Here is a 14,540-nt window from a genome sequence, read left to right as displayed (position 1 = left end):
TTTCTTGGGTTTAGGGGATCTCTGCTCACGCTGGACCCTATTGATGGCCCTTATGGGATTTCTTGGGTTTAGGGGATCTCTGCTCACTCTGGACCCTACTGATGACACTTATGGGATTTCTTTCCTTTGGGGGATCTCTGCTCACTCTGGACCCTATTGATGATACTCATGGGATTTCTTGGGTTTAGGGGATCTCTGCTCACTCTGGTCCCTACTGATGGCTGCAGAGATGATGCTTATGGGATCCCTTTGCTTTTTGGGGTCTCTGTTCGCTCAGATCCCTACTGACGGCAAGCAGTGCTTATAGGATTTCTCTCTACTCACATAGTTGACCACCTTGAGCTGCAGTGAGGCCGCATCCAGATCGTAGAGCTCACCTGGGGGAGGAGCAGCTCAGCCCCACGACCCCCCCAGGTCCCCCCTGACCCCCTCAGTGCCCTCCCAGCCCCACCAGGTGCCCTACAAGCCATCCCAAATACCCTCCCAGCCCTCTTAGATGCCCTCCAGCCCCCCCAGGTGCCCCCCCTGATCCCCCCCCATGCCCTCCCAGCCCCCTCTGGTCTCCTCCCAGCCCTCCCTTATAGCCCCCAAATGCCCCCAGTGCCCTCTGAGCCCCCCCAGGTGCCCTCCCAGACCCACTGGTGCCCTCCCAGCCCCCCCAGTTCCTTCCCAGCCCCTTAAGGTGCCCTCCCAGCCCCCCCAGTATCCTCCCAAACCCCTCAGGTCCCCTTCCAATCCCTCCAGTGTCCTTCCATCTCCCCCCCCCCCCCAGTGCTCTCCCAGCCCCCCTCAGGTGCCCTCCCAACCCCCCAGTGCCCTCCCAGCCCTCCCAGTATCCTCCTGACCCCCTCCAGTGTCCTCCCAGCCCCCCCCCAAGGTGCCCTCCCAACCCCTCCATTGCCCTTCCAACCCCCCCAGTGCCCTCCCAGCCCCCCCAGCATCCTCCCAACCCCTCCATTGCCCTTCCAACCCCCCCAGTGCCCTCCCAGTCCCCCCAGCATCCTCCCAACCCCCCCCAGTGCCCTCTCAACCCCCCTCAGTGCCCTCCCAACCCCTCCATTGCCCTCCCAGCCCCCCCAGCATCCTCCCAGCCCCTCCATTTTTCTCCCAACCCCCCCCCCCAGTGCCCTCATAACCCCCCAGCATCCTCCCAAACCCCCAGTGCCCTTCCAACCTCCCCCAGTGCCCTCCCAGCCCCCTCAGCATCCTCCCAACCCCCCCCAGTGCCCTCCCAACCCCTCCATTCCCCTCCCAACCCCCCCCATTCCCCTCCCAACCCCTCCATTGCCCTTCCAACCCCCCCCCAGTGCCCTCATATCCCCCCAGCATCCTCCCAACCCTCCCCCCCAGTGCCCTCCCAACCCCTCCATTTTTCTTCCAACCCCCCCAGTGCCCTCCCAACCCCTCCATTCCCCTCCCAACCCCTCCATTGCCCTTCCACCCCCCCCAGTGCCCTCATATCCCCCCAGCATCCTCCCAACCCCCCCCCCCCAAGTGCCCTCCCAGCCCCCCCAGTGCCCTCCCAGTACTCCCAGTTCCCTCCCAGCCCCTTAAGGTGCCCTCCCAGTCCCCCCAGCATCCTCCCAACCCCCCCCAGTGTCCTCCCAACCCCTCCATTGCCCTTCCAACCCCCCCCCCAGTGCCCTCCCAGTACCCCCAGCATCCTCCCAACCCCTCCATTGCCCTTCCAACCCCCCCAGTGCCCTCCCAGCCCCTTAAGGTGCCCTTCCAATCCCCCCCAGTGCCCTCCCAACCCCTCCATTGCCCTTCCAACTCCCCCCCCAGTGCCCTCCCAGTCCCCCCAGTTCCCTCCCAGCCCCTTAAGGTGCCCTCCCAGCCCCCCCAGCATCCTCCCAACCCCCGCAGTGCCCTCCCAACCCCTCCATTGCCCTCCCAACCCCACCATTGCCCTCCCAGCCCCCCCAGCATCCTCCCAACCCCCCCAGTGCCGTCCCAACCCCTCCATTGCCCTCCCAGCCCCTCCATTGCCCTTCCAACCCCCCCCCAAGTGCCCTCCCAGCCCCCCCCCATCTCACCACACAGCTGCAGGATCTTGCAGTCCAGCTCACTGTAGCCACCATCGGTGGGGGGGGTGACTTTTTCAGGTTTGGGCAGCGAGGTTTGAGAAGAGCTGGTAGATAAACTGACCTGGGGCCAGGGCTGCAGCTTCTGCAGCGCGTGAACACGGCGACAAGCCACCAGGGCCTGCAAGGTAAAGGGGGGATGGTGGTGAAACGGGGGGGGGCACAAGGGTTAGGAGCATTGGGGGGGTTTGGGGGGGGTTGGGGTGTCTCACGTGTCTCTCCAAAGCCTGCAGGTTCTGCTCATCCGAATCGCTCAGCTGGCCACAATGCACCTGGGAGGGTTTTTTTTTTGGGGGGGAGGGGGGGTGTCACGCTGTGCTTTTGAGGGTGATGAGGGCCCCCCCCCTGAACCCCCCCCATCCCTCCGTGCTCACCAGGATGACGCAGAGCACGGCCCCGCTCTCCTTGTCCAGCAATGGGATGATGAGCACTGGTAGGAGAGAGCAGGGTGGGCACTATATTGGGGGGGGGAGGAGATACACAGCCATCCATCCCCCCCACCCCATCCACACTCCCCCCCCCCCCCCATGCACACAATCTTCCCACCCCCCCCACCTGCCTGCCCACCCCCCGTTCACCCATTCCTCCCTCCATTCCTCCATCTCTCTCTCCATCCCTCCTTTCCTTCACCTCTTCCATCATCCCTCCTTCTCTCCCTCCATCCATCCCCCTCTCCCTCCCTCCCTCCATCCATCCCCCTCTCCCTCCCTCTCTCCATCCATCCTCCATCACCATCTCTTCTTCTCTCCATCCAACCATCCCTCTCCCTTCAGCCCTCCCTCCTTCCCTCCATCCCTCCCTTCCTCCCTTTCTCCATCCATCCTCCATCATTATCCCTCCTTCTCTCCATCCATCCTTCTCTCCATCCATCCACTCCTCCTTCCCTCCCTCCCTTCCTCCTTCTATCCATCCATTCACCATCACAACCTCTACTTCCCTCCATCCAACCATCCCTCTCCCTACCCCCTCCCTCCTTCCCTCCATCCCTCCCTCCCTCCCTCTCTCCATCCATCCTCCATCATCATCCCTCCTTTCTCCATCCATCCTACCCTTCCTCCATCCCTTCCTCCTTCCCTCTCTCCCTCCCTCTCTCCATCCATTCTCTATCTTCATCTATCCCTCTCTCCATCCATCCACTCCTCCCTCTCCCTCCCTCCCTCTCCCTCCCTCCCTCTCTCCATTCATTCACCATCACCATCTCTCCTTCTCTCCCTCCCTCCATCTCTACAACCATCCCCCTCTCCCTCCCTCCCTCTCTCCTTCCATTCTCCATCACCATCTCTCCCTCTCCATCCAACCATCCCTCTCCCTTCCCCCCCGCCTCCATCCTTCCCTTCCTCCCTCTCTCCATCCATCCTCCATCATCATTCCTCCTTCTCTCCATCCATCCCCCTCTCCCTCCCTCCCTCTCTCCATCCATTCTCCATCACCATCTCTCCTCTCCATCCAACCATCCAACCATCCCTCCCCCTTCCCCTTCCCCCTCCCTCCTTCCCTCCCTCCCTCTCTCCATCCATTCTCCATCACCACCTCTCCTTCTCTCCATCCAACCATTCCTCTCCCTTCCCCTTCCCACCATCCCTCCCTCCCTCTCTCCATCCATCCTCCATCATCATCCTTCCTTCCCTCCATCCTACCCTTCCTCCATCCCTTCCTCTCTCCATCCATCCTCCATCACCATCTCTTCCTCTGTCCATCCAACCATCCCTCTCCCTTCCCCCCTCCCTGCCTCCATCCCTCCCTCCATCCCTCTCTCCATCCATCCTCCATCCATCCCTCCCTCCCTCCATCCATTCTCCATCACCATCTCTTCCTCTCTCCATTCAATCATCCCTCTCCCTTCCCTCCGCCTCCATCCCTCCCTTCCTCCCTCTCTCCATCACATCCTCCATCATCATTCCTTTTTCTCTCCAACCATTCATCCTCCCACTCCTCCCTCCCTCCCTCTCTCCATCCATTCTCCATCACCATCTCTCCTTCTCTCCATCCAATCATCCCTCCCCCTTCCCCCTTCCCCCTCCCTCCTTCCCTCTCTTCCTCCCTCTCTTCATCCATTCTCCATCACCATCTCTTCCTCTCTCCATCCATCCACTCCTCCCTCCCTCCCTCCTCCATCCTTCCCTCCCTCCCTCTCTCCATCCATCCTCCATCATCATTCATCCCTCCCTCCTTCCCTCCCTCCTTCCCTCTCTTCATCCACCCTCCACCATCATCCCTCGTCTCTCCATCCATCCTACCCTTCCTCCCTCCATCCCTCCCTCCCTCTCTCCATCCACCCTCCATCATCATCCCTCCTTCTCTCCATCCATCCCACCCTTCCTCCCTCCCTTCCTCCTTCCCTCCCTTCCTCCCTCTCTCCATCCATTCTCCATCACCATCTCTTCCTCTCTCCATCCATCCACTCCTCCCTGCCTCCCTTCCTCCATCCATCCCTCCCTCTCTCCATCCACCCTCCATCATCATCCCTCCTTCTCTCCAACCATCCACTCCTCCCTCCCTCCCTCTCTCCATCCATTCTCCACGACCATCTCTGCTTTTCTCCATCCAACCATCCCTCTCCTTCCCCCTTCCCCCTCCCTCCCTCCCTCCCTCTCTCCATCCACCCTCCATCATCATCCCTCCTTTCTCCATCCATCCCACCCTTCCCCCCTCCCTGCCTCCATCCCTCCCTCCCTCTCTCCATCCATCCTCCATCCTCATGCTTCCTTCTCTCCAACCATGCCATCCTTCCTCCCTCCCTTCCTCCATCCCTCCCTCCCTCCCTCTCTCCATCCATTCTCCATCACCATCTCTTCCTCTCTCCATCCATCCACTCCTCCCTGCCTCCCTTCCTCCATCCCTCCCTCCCTCTCTCCACCCACCCTCCATCATCATCCCTCCTTCTCTCCATCCATCCCACCCTTCCTCCCTCCCTCCCTCCCTCCATCCCTCCCTTCCTCCCACCATTTCTCCCCCCCTGCCCCCAATTCCTCTATTTCTCCCTCCCTCCCCCCCCCCATGCCCACCCTCTCCCCACCCCCCTCCCCCTCCCCACCCCCACCTTGTGTTCCAGGGGCCAGCGGTGCTCCCAGAGCCCCCATCTGTGGGTCAGGGATCTCCCCCTGGGGCAGCCCCCCACATTCCACCCTCTTCTGTTTCCTCACTGCATCCCTGGGGGGGGGGAGATGAGAGGTGGCAGAAAATGGCTGTGCACCACATAATCCCCCCCCCAACTCAGAGGACCCCCAGGATGCATAGGGGGATTTGGAGGGAGGTTTTGGGAGGGGGGGGGCAGCTCTGCCGCATGGCTGTTTGGGGGCAGCCCCATAAATTGGGGGGAGGGGGGTGGGTTTTGGGATTGGGGGGGGGTTACCTGAGCTTCCCCTCCATTGGCAGCTCATGGGGGGGGTCAGCACAGCTCAGCCTGGCGTCCCCATCCAGCAGGTAGATGTAGGCGTGCTCCTGGGGGGGGGGGGGCACCACATATGGGGGTCACTTTGGGGCACTGTCACCCCCCCCTGGCCTTATGCACTGCACCCCACGCGGCCTTGCACACCTGTGAGCGTGCACAGCCACGCACAACTGCTCCCGTGCACGCACACACTCATCCAGGCACAGCTGCACGCATCCACCTGCATGCACAGCCATGCACACGCATCCAGAATTGCAAACCCGTGAGGATGCACACCCATGCACAGCTGCAAAGCCGCATGCATGCACTCAGCCACGCTTGCAAGGCACCCACGCACAACTGCAAAGCCCTGTGCTTGCACGCCCATGCATGCACACCCATGCACAACTGCAAATCTATATGCATGCACACACCCATATGCATGCACACACCCATGCATGCACGCCCATGCATGCACGCCCATGCACACCCCCAGCTGCACACCCAGCATTGCATGCACGCTCCCATGCACACACGCAGAACTGCACACCTGTGAGCATGCACACCTGCAAATCCATATGTGTGCATGCACCCATGCATGCACACCCATGCATGCACGCCCATGCACACCCCCAGCAGGACACCCAGCATTGCATGCACGCTCCCATGCACACACACAGAACTGCACAGCCATGAGCATGCACACGTATGCACAACTGCAAATCTATATGCATGCACACACCCATATGCGTGCACACACCCATGCATGCACGCCCATGCATGCACGCCCATGCACACCCCCAGCTGCACACCCAGCACTGCATGCAGCAGAGCCCCACGTACCGCACGGGGCAGCAGGGCCAGCAGTGCAGCACGCAGCGCATCCTGCAGGTGAGCTGCATCGATGGCAGCCCCCAAACCCAGCAGTGCATCCTGCAGAGAGAGCAAACCGGGGGGAGGAGGGGGGGAAGCAAACTGCAATTGCAATTGGGATTGCAATAGCAGCTGCACCCGCACACGAGGATGGAAGCTGCAACTGCAACTCGGGCGTCAGTTGCAACTGCAAAGTGCAACTGCAAAGTGCAACTGCAAAGTGCAATTGCAACGGCGACGGCAGCTGCGCCTCCGTGCAGGGATTGAACCTGCAGTTGCAACTGCAATTGAACGTCAATTGCAACCATGAAGTGCGATTGCAGCTGCACTGTCCCCAAGCGATGTCACCAAGCAATGACCCCATCTGATGTCCCCACTGTCCCCACTGATGGCCCCATTAATGTCCCCAAGCAATGTCCCCATCTGATGTCCCCACTGTCCCCATTGATGTCCCCAAGCAATGTCCCCAAGCAATGTCCCCAAGCAATGTCCCCAAGCAATGATCCCATCTGATGTCCCCAATGTCCCCACTGATGTCCCCAAGCGATGTCCCCAAGCGATGACCCCGTCTGATGTCCCCAGTGTCCCCACTGGTGTCCCCATTGATGTCCCCAAGCAATATCTCCATTGATGTCCCCATTGATGTCCCCAATGTCCCCAATGATGGCCCCATTAATGTCCCCAAGCAATGTCCCCATCTGATGTCCCCAATGTCCCCATGAGATGTGCTCAATGTCCCCACTGACGTCCCCAAGCGATGTCACCAAGCAATGACCCACCAGATGTCCCCAATGTCCCCACTGACGTCCCAAAGCAATATCTTCAAACAATGTCCCCATCTGATGTCCCCAACTGACGCCCCCAAGCAATGTCCCCAAGCAACGTCCCCATCTGATGTCCCCAATGTCCCTATTGATGTCCCCAATGTCCCCATGGATGTCCCCAAGCAATATCTCCAAGCCATGACCCAATCTGACATCCCCAACTGATGTCCCCAAGCAATGTCACCAAGCAACGTCCCAATCTGATGTCCCCAATGTCCCCATGAGATGTGCTCAATGTCCCCACTGACGTCCCCAAGTGATGTCACCAAGCATTGACCCCCCCAGATGTCCCCAATGTCTCCATTGATGTCCCCAAGTGATGTCCCCAAGCGATGACCCCGTCTGATGTCCCCAGTGTCCCCACTGGTGTCCCCATTGATGTCCCCAAGCAATATCTCCATTGATGTCCCCATTGATGTCCCCAATGTCCCCAATGATGGCCCCATTAATGTCCCCAAGCAATGTCCCCATCTGATGTCCCCAATGTCCCCATGAGATGTGCTCAATGTCCCCACTGACGTCCCCAAGTGATGTCACCAAGCATTGACCCCCCCAGATGTCCCCAATGTCTCCATTGATGTCCCCAAGTGATGTCCCCAAGCAATGACCCCGTCTGATGTCCCCACTGTCCCCACTGGTGTCCCCATTGATGTCCCCAAGCAATGACCCCATCTGATGTCCCCAGTGTCCCCACTGATGGCCCCATTAATGTCCCCAAGCAATGTCCCCATCTGATGTCCCCAATGTCCCCATGAGATGTGCTCAATGTCCCCATTGATGTCCCCAAGTGATGTCCCCAAGCAATGACCCCATTTGATGTCCCCATTGATGTCCCCAGGCAATGTCCCCATCTGATGTCCCCAATGTCTCCATCTGATGTCCGCAAGCGATGTCACCAAGCAATGACTCCATCTGATGCCTCCAACGTCCCCAACTGATGTCCCCAAGCAATATCTCCAAGCCATGACCCCACCTGATGTCCCCAACTGACGTCCCCAAGCAATATCTCCAAGCCATGACCCCACCTGATGTCCCCAACTGACGTCCCCAAGCAATGTCCCCAAGCAACGTCCCCATCTGATGTCCCCAATGTCCCCATCTGATATCCCCAATGTCCCCATTGACGTCCCCAAGTGATGTCACCAAGCAATGACCCCAAGCAATGGCCCCATTTGATGTCCCCAATTGATGTCCCCAAGCAATGGGACCAGGTAATGTCCCCACTGATGTCCCCAGTTGACGTCCCCAAGCAATGATCCCGATGTCCCCAATGTCCCCATCTGATGTCCCCAATGTCCCCATAAGATGTCCCCAGTGTCCCCATTGACGTCCCCAAGCAATATCTCCAAGCCAGGACCCCATCAGACGTCCCCAACTGATGTCCCCAAGCAATGTCACCAAGCGATGACCCTGTCTGATGTCCCTAACGTCCCCACTGATGTCCCCATTGATGTCCCCAAGCAATATCTCCAAGCAATGTCCCCATCTGATGTCCCCAATGTCCCCAATGATGTCCCCAAGCAACGTCCCCAAGCAATGTCCCAATCTGTTGATCCCAATGTCCCCATGAGATGTGCTCAATGTCCCCACTGACGTCCCCAAGCAACGTCACCAAGCAACGTCCCCATCTGATGTCCCCAACTGATGTCCCTAAGCAATGTCCCCATTGATGTCCCCAAGCAATATCTCCAAGCCATGACCCCATCTGATGTCCCCAACTGACGTCCCCAAGCAATGTCCCCAAGCAACGTCCCAATCTGATGTCCCCAATCTCCCATCTGATGTCCCCAATGTCCCCATCCGATGTCCCCAAGCCCCGCAGAGGGGCAGACCCCCCTCGTGTGTGTGGGGTGGTGGCAGTGCTGGTGGCAGTGCTGGTGGCAGTGGTGACAGTGGCACAGGCTGTGATTCCAACAGGGCTGCGTCCCCAGTTGCTGAGCGACACTGGAGACACATGCACTGTAGAATACAGCCTGGCCTGAGTCCAGCTGGCTGGGCGTCCGTCTGTCCCTGTGTGTCCGTCTGTCCATCTGATGTCCCTCTGTCCCCGTGTCCCTCTGTCCCCATGTCCCTCTGTCCCTGTGTCCCCTCCCTGCGTGTCCCAGTGTCCCTATGTCCTTCTGTTCCTATGTCTGTGTGTCTCTACGTCCCGCTGTCCCTCTGTCCCTACATCCCTGTGTCCTTCTCTCCCTCTGTCCTTCTGTCTCTCTGTCTCCGTGTCTGTCTGACCCTCTGTCCCTCTGTCCCTGTGTCCCCTCCCCACGTGTCCCTGGGTCTGTCTGTCCCTCTGTCCCTATGTCCCTCTGGCCCTGGGTCTGTATGTCCCTCTGTCCTCCTGTCCCTGTGTCCCTATGTCCCTGTGTCCATCTGTCCCTGTGTCCCTATGTCCCTCTGTCCTTATGTCCAAAGGGTCCCTATGTCCCCGCGTCCGTATGTCCCTCTGTCCCTATGTCTGTGTATCCCTGTGTCCCTCTGTCCTGATGTCCAAGGGTCCCTATGTCCCTCTGTCCCCTCCCCACGTGTCCCTCTGTCCCTATGTCCATGTGTCCCTCTGTCCCTGAGTCCCAGTGTCCCTCTGTCCTTCTGTCTCTCTGTCTCTGTGTCCCCATGTCCCTCTGTCCCTGAGTCTGTATGTCCCTCTGTCCCTCTGTCCCTCTGTCCATCTGTCCCTGTGTCGCTATGTCCAAGGGTCCCTGTGTCCCCTCCCCACGCGTCCCTCTGTCCCAGTGTCCCTCTGTCCCTGTGACCGTCTGACCCTGTGTCCCAGTGTCCCTGTGTCTGTCTGTCCCTCTGTCCCTGTGTCCCTACGTCCCTCTGTCCCCTCCCCACAATTCCCTATGCCCCTATGTCCCTCTGTCCATGTGTCCGTCTGTCCCTCTGTCCCTATGTCCAAGGGTTCCTCTGTCCCTGTGTCCCCTCCCATATGTCCCTGTGTCCCTGTATCTCAGTGTCCCTATGTCCCAGTGTCCCTCTGTCCCTCTGTCCCTGTATCCCAGTGCCCCTATGTCCTTCTGTCCCTCTGTCCCTGTATTCCAGTGTCCCTCTGTCCCGCTGTCCTCTGTCCCCATGTCCCTCTGTCCCTGTATTCCAATGTCCCCATGTCCCTCTGTCCCTCTGTCCCTGTATTCCAATGTCCCCATGTCCCTCTGTCCCTCTGTCCCCATGTCCCTATGCCCCTCTGTCCCTGTATTCCAGTGTCCCTCTGTCCTTCTGTCCTCTGTCCCCATGTCCCTCTGTCCCCATGTTCCCATGTCCTCATGTCCCTCTGTCCCTCCTTCCCTGTATCCCAGTGTCCCTCTGTCCCCATGTCCCTCTGTCCTCCGTCCCCATGTCCTTCTGTCCCCCATCCCCATGTCCTTCTGTCCCTCTGTCCCCATGTCCCTCTGTCCCCTCCACCCCCCCTTTCCAAGCTCTTCCCTTCACATCCACACCCAGAATCCAAACCCCAAACCCCATCCTGGTGCTGGGGATGGAAAAAAAGCCCCCCAAAACCCCAGCACCACCCAGCTGCCCCCCTTTGCACACTGATGCTGCCATATGCTCGCACTGCATCCCGTTTTTGCAACGCATCCCATCGTATCTCTGCAATCCATCCCGTTTTTGCAACGCATCCCATCGTATCTCTGCAATCCATCCCCTTTTTGCAACGCATCCCCTTCCATCTTTGCAACGCATCCCATTTTTGCAATGCATCCTGTTGTATCTTTGCAACGCATCCTGTTTTTACAATGCATCACATTTTTGCAACGCATCCCTTTTCTGCTACGCATCCCCTTTCTTGCTACGCACCCCATTTTTGCATTGCATCCCCCTATATCTTTGCAATGCAGCCCTTTTTTGCAATGCATCCTGTTATACTTTTGCAATGCATCCCTTTTTTTGCAATGCATCCCCTTCTATCTTTGCAATGCATCCTGTTTTTGCAACGCATCCCATTTTCACAATGCAGCCCTTTTTCCCAATGCACCTCGATATATCTTTGCAATGCACCCTGGTTTTGCAACGCATCCCCTTTTTTGCTACCCACCTGTCTTTGCAATGCATCCCATTTTTGCAATGCATCCCTTTCTGCAATGCATCCCCTTCTTTTGCAATGTGCCCCATTGCATCTTTGCACTGCATCCCGTTCTTGCAATGCAGCCCCTTTTTTTTGCAATGCATCCCCTTCTATCTTCATAATGCATCCCGTTTTTGCAATGCATCCTGTTTTTGCAATGCATCACATTTTTGCAACACATCCCTTTTCTGCTATGCATCCCCTTTCTTGCTACGCACCCCATTTTTGCAGTGCATCCCCTTCTATCTTCGCAATGCATTCTGCTTTTGCAATGCATCCCCTTCTATCTTTGCAATGCATCCCTGTTTTACAACACATCCCCTCAGAGCTTTGCAATGCATCCCATTTTCCCAATGCATCCCATCATATCTTTGCAATGCATCCCTTTTTTGCAACGCATCCCATCATATCTTTGCAATGCATCCCTGTTTTTGCAATGCATCCCATTCTATCTTTGCAATGCATCCCTGTTTTACAACACATCCCCTCATAGCTTTGCAATGCATCCCATTTTCCCAATGCATCCCATCCTATCTTTGCAATCCATCCCTTTTTTGCAACGCATCCCCTCCTACCTTTGCTACGCACCCCATTTTTTGCAATGCATCCTGTCATATTTTTGCAATATAATTCTGCTTCCCCTCCTCCCCCCTTCCCAGCCCTGCTGTCCCCATGCATCAGCTGCATGCCCTGCAGCTGCCCTGCATGGACTCAGCATGGATCCCATTCCATCCCATAAATAGCACTTTGCAGGCGCCCGGGGCCCAACCTTCAGCTCTTCTTTGCAATGCAGCCCTTTGGTTTTTTTGCAACGCATCCCCTCCCGTTTTTGCTACGCATCCCATTTTTGCAATGCACCCTGCCATATTTGTGCAATGCACCTCCTTTCTCGCAATGCATCCCCTTCTATCTTTGCAAAGCATCCTGGTTTTGCAACGCATCCCGTTTTTTGCAATGCAGCCCCTTCCATCTTTGCAATGCATCCCATTTTTGCAATGCATCCTGTCATATCTTTGCAATGCAACCCTTATTTGCAATGCATCCCCTTTTTTGCTACACATCTATTTTTGCAATGCATTCCATTGTATCTTTGCAATGCAGCCCTTTTTTTGCAATGCATCCCTTTTCTGTAATGCATCCCATCTTTGCAATGCATCCTGTTATATCTTTGTAATGCAGCCCTTTTTTGCAATGCATCCCCTTTTTTGCTACACATCTATCTTTGCAATGCATCCCATCGTATCTTTGCAATGCAGCTCTTTTTTGTAATGCATCCCATTTTTGCAATGCATCCCATCTTTGCAATGCATCCCATTTTTGCAATGCATCCCATTTTTGCAACACATCCTCTTCCATCTTTGCAATGCATTCCGTTTTTGCAATGCATCCTGTTCTATCTTTGCAATGCAACCCTTTTTTGCAATGAACTGCAATGGCATCCGGGTCTGCAATTGCAACTGCAAGTGGAATTGCAATCGCAGCTTCAACTGCAACTGCAATTCCAAACTGCAACTGGAAGTGCATCCGGAACTGCAATTGCAACTGCAACTGGAATTGCAACTGCAATTGCATCTGGAACTGGAACTGCAATTCCAAATTGCAACTGGAACTGCAACTGGAATTGCAATTGCAAATGCATCTGCAACTGCAGCTGTATTCAGAACTGCAATTGCAAATGCAACTGGAAGTGGAATTGCAGCTGCAACTGCATCTGGAACTGCAGCTGCACCTGCACACAGCAACTGCCCTAATTGCAACTGCAAGTGCAGCTACAATTGGATCTGCACGCAGTGATTGCACCTGCAAACTGCAACTGGAACTGCAAAGAGAGCTGCACCTGCAAACTGCAACTGCACCTGAACACAGACACTGCGGTTGCAAACTGCAATTGCACCTGCAAACAGCAGACCCTGCAAATTGCATCTGCAACAGCCCCTGCAAACTGGAACTGCAGCTGCAAACAACAACAGCCCTTGCAAACTGGAATTGCAGCTGCAAAGTGCAACAGCCCCTGCAAGCTGCATCTGCAACAGCCCTTGCAAACTGGAATTGCAGCTGCAAACAACAGCAGGCTCTGCAAAGTGCAACAGCCCCTGCAAACTGCAATTGCAGCTGCAAACAAAAACAGCCCTTGCAAACTGGAATTGCACCTGCAAAAAACAACAGGCTCTGCAAATTGCAACAGCCCCTGCAAGCTGCAATTGCACCCACAAACAAAAAGAGCCCTTGCAAACTGCAATTGCACCTGCAAACAACAGGCCCTGCAAGCTGCATCTGCAACAGCCCTTGCAAACTGGAATTGCAGCTGCAAACAACAACAGGCTCTGCAAAGTGCAACGGCCCCTGCAAACTGCAATTGCACTGCAAACAACAACAGCCCTTGCAAACTGGAATTGCAGCTGCAAACAACAACAGGGTCTCCAAAGTGCAACAGCCCTGCAAACTGCAATTGCAGTTGCAAATAAAAACAGCCCTTGCAAGCTGCAATTGCAGCTGCAAACAACAGGATCTGCAAAGTGCAATTGCAGTTGCAAATAAAAACAGCCCTTGCAAGCTGCAATTGCAGCTGCAAACAACAGCCCCTGCAAACTGCAATTGCAGCTGCAAATAAAAACAGCCCTTGCAAACTGCAATTGCAGCTGCAAATAACAACAGGCTCTGCAAAGTGCAACAGCCCCTGCAAACTACAATTGCAGCTGCACACAGATGCAGCTGCTCCCAGCCCAAAGGCCGTGCAAAGAAGTGCAGCTTGCAGCTGGAATTGCAGCTGGTGATTGCAGACCCCCCCCTTGTGCACCCGATCCCCACCGGGGTCTGTGGCTGCAACGGCTGCACCGCGTGAAGCTGCAGCTCCAAACACAGCTGTGCTCACAGCAGCTTCCTGGAGGAGCCACGGAGCAATTAATGGTGCTTCATTAATCTCATTAGTGTAAGCAAGCCGTCTGCTCTGACACAATGCAGGGCTGGGTGCTGGGGGGGGAGGGAAAGGGGGGGTGGAGGAATGGAGGGAGGGAGGGGGGTGGAGGGATGGAGAGACGGATGGATGGAAGGAGGAAAGGATGGAGGGGTGGATGAAGGGATGGAGGGATGGATGGATGGATGGAAGGACAGAGGGATGGATGGAGGGAGGGAGGAAGGGATGGAGGGAGAAGGGATGGATGGATGTAAGGAGGGGTGAATGGAGGGATGGATGGATGGAGGGATGGAGGGAAGGATGGATGGATGGATGGATGGATGAAGGGATAGAGGGAGGGATGGACGGATGGATGGGGGATGGAGCGATGGAGGAAGGGATGTAAGGAGAGATGGGTGGAGGGATGGATGGAAGGACA

General features: G+C 56.5%; 1 protein-coding gene across 2 annotated transcripts in view; it reads right to left on the bottom strand.

Annotated features, from left to right (window-relative positions):
- The window catches only part of PDE2A (phosphodiesterase 2A), a 73,010-nt gene that overhangs the window by 25,716 nt on the left and 32,754 nt on the right, over positions 1 to 14,540 (bottom strand). For both annotated transcript variants that reach the window (XM_090134200.1, XM_090134201.1), the window contains exons 3-9: positions 6,298 to 6,387; positions 5,437 to 5,525; positions 5,125 to 5,234; positions 2,459 to 2,514; positions 2,297 to 2,356; positions 2,037 to 2,205; positions 325 to 377 (exon numbers count right to left, since the gene is read on the bottom strand). In XM_090134200.1, the coding sequence (XP_089990326.1) occupies positions 325 to 377; positions 2,037 to 2,205; positions 2,297 to 2,356; positions 2,459 to 2,514; positions 5,125 to 5,234; positions 5,437 to 5,525; positions 6,298 to 6,387 (627 nt within the window). The remainder of the gene's footprint in view (positions 1 to 324; positions 378 to 2,036; positions 2,206 to 2,296; positions 2,357 to 2,458; positions 2,515 to 5,124; positions 5,235 to 5,436; positions 5,526 to 6,297; positions 6,388 to 14,540) is intronic.

The sequence above is a fragment of the Phasianus colchicus genome, chromosome 1 (assembly GCF_987193195.1).
Source record: "Phasianus colchicus chromosome 1, bPhaCol1.hap1.1, whole genome shotgun sequence".
Lineage (NCBI taxonomy): Eukaryota > Metazoa > Chordata > Aves > Galliformes > Phasianidae > Phasianus > Phasianus colchicus.
Note: the sequence above shows the minus strand (reverse complement) of the source record. Positions and strands in the feature narration are given on the sequence as shown.